This window comes from Copadichromis virginalis, linkage group LG15 (assembly GCF_057382275.1).
Source record: "Copadichromis virginalis isolate Kocher_CV1m ecotype Utaka linkage group LG15, C_Virginalis_male_GT1.1, whole genome shotgun sequence".
In the NCBI taxonomy this organism is placed as follows: domain Eukaryota; kingdom Metazoa; phylum Chordata; class Actinopteri; order Cichliformes; family Cichlidae; genus Copadichromis; species Copadichromis virginalis.
In genome coordinates this window covers 13253144-13260274 of record NC_140632.1, presented here as the reverse complement: position 1 = coordinate 13260274, position 7131 = coordinate 13253144, and the positions used below count along the sequence as shown (strand labels likewise).

The following is a 7131-nucleotide window of genomic DNA, read 5'->3' as shown; positions in this document are numbered from 1 at the left end:
TCTTTGTCTTGCTCGCTCGGTCGTGTTAGAGCGCGTTTCCACTGTTGTTTTGGGGTGTGTCCGTGTGAGGGCGCAGTGAGCCCTACTTTGTCTTTCATCCTGAGATGCTGGTGGTCCACAGACAAAAGAGAAGATGGCATTTAGAGCTCTACAGGACAGCTACACGGCCAGGAGGGTTTGCTGTGCAGGAAAACATCTCTTAACATAATTTTGAATTACTGACTCGTGTTCGTAACAACTTAAACAAATACATAAACACATGGATTGCATTTATAAAGCTGAGTCTTACCCTGTTCTAAAATGAGTTTTATAAAAGATTAATGTATTATGTTGGTTTTTGTTACTTCCATCCCAGAATGTTTCTTCTTTTGTTTTATTTTGTTTTCTCAACTCAAAAGCTCAATTAATAATCAATTAATTAATTTTAAACAGAGATAAAACACTTGGGGTAAAGCTCACTAACACCAGCTTGCACTTTGTTTTGCTTCTACTTCAGTTTCCTATGACACCCCATTGAACAGATAAGACAGTTTGTCTGAGTGTATCAATAATGCATGATGAGAATACTCTCTCATTTACACTTTTCTTTTGCATCCTTTAACCTTTTTCATCCCCCCCGGCTTTCGTTCCTGCTCACGATGTTTAGGCTGTTTTCTCCATTCACCTTGAAAGAAAGCTCCTGTCTCCCGCGTCCATCAAAACGAAAGCCCGACCCCCGCTTTGAGAGGGAGGAGCTTCCTAGCGCTTTACTGAGTGTATAACACTCTGTGGCCATCCAGAAAGTGTGTCAGAGGACTGTGTTTGCTCCCAAAGTAGATGACTGCTCACATTCTGGTCTCTGTATTACTGACTGCGAGATACGAGAAATTTTTATTTCGTACATCATCCCAAGCCAGGACAAGGTGAGTGTCTTAACACTTCAGCAGCTTAACGTACGAGTGTTATTATTCTCTCCCATTTTAGGCAAAACATAGTGTCTGCTCGATTTCATTGTTGTCATTTGATTGATTGATTTTTTTGGTAAGCATGCTTTTTGTTTCTTAATCTTTTTTCTTGGGGGGTCTTTAGCGAATCGTACGTCAAAAGTCATTTTGCACCGCCTGTGCGTCATGGTCACATTTACGCACATTCTCCTCTGAGATTTTTGTGGTTTTTAAACCCCACAAAAGAGTTAGTGCGGAATTCAGTCAAGCAGACTGGGTCTGTGTGTGGGCTTTGGCTCATGCTCTTTCTACAGTGCCGTTTTCAGGTGTGATAGAGGAGAGAAGGAATGTGACGAGACGCTCTTTCACTGAGGACTAAATCATCTTTTGTCTCTTCACAGGTTTTTCGATTGTGGGATAGAATGCCGGCGATCATAAGTAAAAACTCCGATTTGGAGTTTGACTCCTTACAACCGTGTTTCTATCCGGATGAGGACTTCTACTTCTGCGGTCCCGACTCTGCGCCACCGGGGGAGGACATCTGGAAGAAATTCGAGTTGCTGCCCACTCCGCCCCTCTCTCCAAGCCGCGCCGCGCTACCGGGAGAGCCGGCAACTGCCTCGCTGGAAGCAGACCCCCTTGGCTTCGGGTTAGGGGACCCACTGGACTGGGCATCCGAGCTGCTGCTCCTGCCTGGGGACGATATATGGGGAGCATCCGACGATCTGTTCGGCTCCGCTTTGGATTCTAATCCCAACAGCATCATCATCCAGGACTGTATGTGGAGTGGCTTTTCTGCCAGGGAAAAGCTGGAACGGGTGGTTACGGAGAAACTCGGCAAAGCTATTTCCACGGCGACAGCAGGCAGCAGGAGTGTGTGCGTCAAGGCGCAGGAGGTGGTGAGCCGCAACTCGATGTCAGAGTGTGTGGACCCCACAGTAGTGTTCCCTTTCCCGATCAACAAGAAAAACAGCACCAGGGACTCATCTGGGACCATTAAAACATCCACGGTGCACGGGAGCGCGCCTAGTGACTCTGGTAAGGATTTGAAGACGTTGTTATTATTATTATTATTATTATTATTATTATTATTATTATTATTATTATTATTATTATCAGTAGTAGTATTGTGTTGGTTGTTTTCGTTGCTGTTGTTTTTGTTGTAAGCCCCTACCCTAACAAATCGGAGTGAGTGCAGATTGTTCATATGACTGGTCTAGAATCGGATTACCTCGTTAGACATAACACACACACACACACACACACACACACACACACACACACACACACACACACACACACACACGATCGCGCAGTGGAGTAGTGACACAGTGAACGAGGTTTATGTAATCAACAAGGTCTCCATCCGGCAGATGGCGGTAAAATGGGGAATTCTGTGACTTACTGAACTCAGCTGGCATCTGAGCAAAACAAAAAGACATCACACACACACACACACACAGTCAGACCAGGTTGTGGGAGGAGATGAAAAGGTGTTTAATAATGCGATGAGCTGATAAAGTGTCAGGTTCACGGTACCGTGAACGCTTTCATTACGCATGAATTGAGGGACAATTTGCGCACAGTGGGTGACAAACTGACACTTACTCCACAGTCTGAGACAGACAGTCTGAGCCAACTGCCGCCCGACATGAGGGGATATCTAAAATTAATACTCAGAAAGAGAAAACAAGAAATAATGTCTAAAACGGAAATACGGGATTTGTGTCAGGATCATAATGTTAGATGTGTTTAGATTGGGTAATGAATGTTATGTGTACTTAAAAACTAAGACTTCCATCACCGGTCTTTTATAAGTTCCCTAAACAAACACCAGCCCTTATCAGCGTGTTTTCGTTGTGGAACTGTAGTACAAAGTCCCCCAGCTTGGCACAGAGGATAGACTCAGCCAACCTTGCCAAACACCTCCTCTACAGCGAATAAAAGAGGACGGAGGAGAGCTTCTTTTAGGCGTGTGTGTGCGTGTGTGTGTGGGAGGGGGGTGACAGCTTTGAACAAGCGCTCCATCTCGACAGCTGTCTCCCTGGCGCCCCTCCAGGTCTGGAGCTTAAAGGCTGGTGATCCGATCGCCTGCCGCCCCACCGTCCAGCGCACACTGCCGCCCCGATGCGCTTCTGGCGTTTGAAGCGACCCATTCTTCGTTGTGCAGCACGCCTTCTGCACTTTTACATTAAGGGGAAACTGACCCTAAAAGATAAACTGTGAGGACCCCCATTTAAAAAAACAAACAAACAAAAAACAGAAGCAGTTCGCAGGAAAAGCAGGGTCAGGCACTGCTCCTCTTCATTTTCCTGTTTACAAACTGAAACTAATATCTGCTCAGACATGAATTGATTTTCTTCTCTTTATATTCCATTCCACCTCAATTAAAGAGTTGTTCCATTCTGAATTTCAAACAACAAGAGCTAAATCTCAGCCACACATGTGGCAAAATCAGGGACACCCCCTCATCCAGCCAGCTGTGGCCAGCTTTGTTGTGATGACAGGAATAACATCTGTGTGTGTGTGTGTGTGTGTGTGTGTGTGTGTGTGTGTGTGTGTGTGTGTGTGTGTGTGTGTGTGTGTGTGTGTGTGTGTGCAGCATGTGTTCAGACATTCTGGTGCAGTAGTGTCTGAAGTGGGTTACCATAAGCTGTAAAATGCCACACTCCTCAGATGCTCCTGAGCTGATAATGGGAGCCATTATAACAAAGGCATTTTAATGGGGTCTCACGCTCTGCTTCTGGTTGGTCACTTCTTGTCACCTCCAAAAGCACCCCTGGATGATAAGGGTCACCTGCTCATCTCAACATTAGCACATGTATTAAGATCAAGAGCTCAGGTGGAAATGAGGCTTTTAACTTTAGAGGTCAGAGTTAAACCTAAGTTCTTAATGCATCTGATTCTACTGGCACACTTTCAGTGTGAGTGGAGGTGTGCCGATAGACTGAAAGCACCAGACTAAAGCTGTCTTATCTCCAGAGAAGATTAAGAAAGTTTTGAATAAGGGAGGGAGAATGAAATGCAGAAATCCAGCCTGTCTGCTCAGCGCTGACACTGAACGTGTCAATTCCTGCAGAATAGATTAGTTACCAAATCACTGACACTAAGCATTAAGAGGTTTCTGCTTGTGCAAACAGTATTGAGCAACATTCTTTCTCCTACACCTTGATCTCGCTCACATGTATACCTGCCACTTGCTGGCACACACAGATGGAATAGTGCTGTGTCAGAGCAATTAATCACTCACGTTGTTTTCTTTTCTCAGAAGAGGAAGACGAAGATGAAGAAGAGGAAGACGAAGAAGAGGAAGACGAAGAAGAGGAAGACGAAGAAGAAGAAGAGGAGGAGGAAGAAGAAGAAGAAGATGAGGAGGAGATTGATGTAGTCACAGTAGAGAAGAGGCGCTCTACAATCACCAAGGCATCACCCATGGCGTCAGGCACTGTCACCATCTCTGTACACCCCAAAAGTCAAGATGCAAAAGGAATTGTCTCAGGGTCCGGTTCCGGTGTGGTGAGTCGATTCGTCAGCCGGGCTCCTCAGGAGCTCATCTTGAAGAGAAGTTCAGTCCACCAGCAGCAACATAACTACGCAGCCCCCTCACCCTATGCTTCAGACGATGACCCAACCCCGCCTCCAAAGAAGCAAAAGATGTCTGATGCCCCGCGCCTTCCTTCCAGAACCATCTCTTCATCTTCCTCATCTTCCTCCTCATCCTGCAGTTCAGTCACCAGCACATCAGGGGTGCGCAGCAAGCGCAGCTCCAGCGGGGACAGCAGCCCGAGAGGCAGCTCCGACTCAGAGGACAGCGAGCGCCGACGCAACCACAACATCCTGGAGCGCCAGCGCCGCAACGACCTGCGATCCAGCTTCCTGACGCTGCGCGACCACGTGCCGGAGCTGGCGCACAATGAGAAGGCGGCGAAGGTGCTCATCCTTAAGAAGGCCACTGAATATGTGAACTCGCTAGAGACGGAAGAGATGAGGCTCCAGCAAGAGAAAGAAAGGCTCCAGGTCCGGAGGCAACAGCTGATGCGCAGGCTGGAGCACGCAAGGACTCGCTAACAGACAAGTGCTACAACACAAACACTCACAATATACCCTGGACGACCCCCCCCACCCCCACCCCTCTGCATCAACTCAAGTCTGATACACAAGAAGATGCACACAGAGGCCTTCATATTTGTTGCACACGTGCACACACCAACACAACATCTCAGAGGATGTTTATGTTCAGATGTCAACACACACCTTGGAGGGGCGGGGTGCCGGGGGCGGGGGGATGCTCGGACTTTCACTGCCGCCACTTTTTTTGCACATTTGTTGACGTTAAGAATGTTTAGGGTTTACTTTTTTTCAATCCAGTCACATTAAAGAAAGATTAAAAACGCGCACACACACACACACACACACACACACACACAAAAAAAAACAAAAAAGCATGAGGAAGGAGAGAGGACACTTTTTTTGGTCTTCCCTTCTTCTGTTTTTGAAAAAATATAATTTCTATTTGTACTTTTTTTGTACTCACTGTGACACCAGCCTGGAATCTAGTTATTCCCACAGGGACGGGTGTTGGAGGGCACTTTGCTTGGAGAGTTCATGTACAAGAAGAAGTGCACACTTACTTTGCCTTCACCACTGCAAAACTGAAAAGACTGATGACTGAGGTGTCACATAAACAATGCCACTACAGGTCCTCTTTCCCTCACTCTTCTCACACTGGTGCTCAAACCAAGTCAGTGGATGTATAACTGCGCACCTTGCTAGCCGACACTTTTGTATATAACAATAGTGTACAGACAAAATACACTCAGATCTGCCTTGTTTTGTAATACAGTTTGTCCTTGTTCTTTTTTTATATATATATACATGTCAGAAAGCTGCCAACATTTAGACTGGAAGTTTATATACCTTTAAAAGTACTGTAAGGCCTCAATTTTGAGAGTCATGAAACTTTGTAATATAACAATATATTGTTTTCTTTCTCTTCCCTTTCTTTGTATTGTATTATATTACTAATTCAACACACCTTTTATGCTTTTAGTGTGAACCTGATACATACTAAATTTGATACTTATATTTTCGTATGAAAATGAGTTCCTGGTAGATATCACTTTATCTCGTCATTTTTTCTTCTATCTCAAATAATTCTTTTGTACAGAAAATGTGTTCTATCCTCATGTACCTGGCCTTTTTTTTCTTTCTTCCTTTTTTTTTGTTTATATTTGCTATCGGGTGCATAGAACTGGGTAAACAGATATAAGATGTTTGTTTTTTTGTGTTTGTTTTTTTTTTTTTTTCTCAATTTAAAATGTACATTTAGTGCTGCAACTCATAGCACTTTGAAATACCTCATTTTGAAAAATAAATAGATATCATAAAATCTTCATCTTTGCCTTTGTGGATTTTTTTTTTTTTAACCTCGTCACCCTTTCATATCTGCCTCAATCTGTTTACTTCCCTGTTTGCCTCCACATTTCTGTATTTGTTGTGCTGCTCTCAAAGACTCATCCTGACAAAGAAAGCGAGTGTCTTCTGAATGCTCTCTGTCTCCGCACCCTGCAGCTACCTCCCCCTGCATAGCCTCTCACACCCACCCACACACACACCTACACACTCACTCACTTCAGTTCACACACACACACACAGACACACACACCTCTCTATTTTCCTCTCTCACCAGCGCAGCTCTTCCTACTACATTGTTCAGGCTGTTGCTATGGAAACTGGAGCAGCTGCTGAGTGGCAGACACGAGAGTGAGGCTTTTATTTGTCTGTTAGTAGTCTGTGTATTTCTGCCCGAGTGTGTGTGTGTATGAATGCAAATGTGTGTCTACCTTTTGTTGTGGTCTGTGTGTGGCCCCGGCGCCTGATATCTCCGGTGTTGTGCGCTGCCTGCCACGATGCCAGGACAAGGCTGGATACTGTTTACCAACATAGGCCACATGGCTTTGCCCCTCCCCACCTGCTCTTCCCCTTTTTCCCTCTCCTCCTTCCCTCTGTGCATCCTGTGTTGGGCCTTAGCCCAAATATGCGCCTTTCACGAGCCTGTTCAGGCGCTCTCTGGAGATGGCTGAAAGAGAAATCTGTTGCCACGGTCTGTATAGCCATTTAGCACAGCAGTGTGCTCACAGAGGGTATAAGAAAGAGAGAAGTGCACTAATACAACATAAAATACACACTGCTGATGAATTGCAGTAAT

The 7131-nt window shown here is 45.3% G+C and overlaps 1 protein-coding gene across 1 annotated transcript; it reads left to right on the top strand.

Annotated features, from left to right (window-relative positions):
- The first annotated feature begins 770 nt into the window (after window positions 1–770).
- mycn (MYCN proto-oncogene, bHLH transcription factor) lies at window positions 771–6316 on the top strand. The gene is made up of 3 exons (XM_085432012.1): window positions 771–902; window positions 1325–1961; window positions 4192–6316. Exons 2-3 carry the CDS (start codon window positions 1346–1348, stop codon window positions 4989–4991), a joined length of 1416 nt encoding a protein of 471 aa, XP_085288138.1. The 5' UTR covers window positions 771–902; window positions 1325–1345; the 3' UTR covers window positions 4992–6316.
- Window positions 6317–7131: the final 815 nt, after the last annotated feature.

What these genes read in the sequence shown, in the direction of transcription:
- mycn (XM_085432012.1), top strand. Translation starts at nt 1,346, where the DNA reads ATGCCGGCGATCATAAGTAAAAACTCCGATTTGGAGTTTGACTCCTTA. An exon ending in GAGCGCGCCTAGTGACTCTG is followed by an intron (nt 1,962 to 4,191) that starts GTAAGGATTTGA and finishes TTCTTTTCTCAG; the next exon opens with AAGAGGAAGACGAAGATGAA.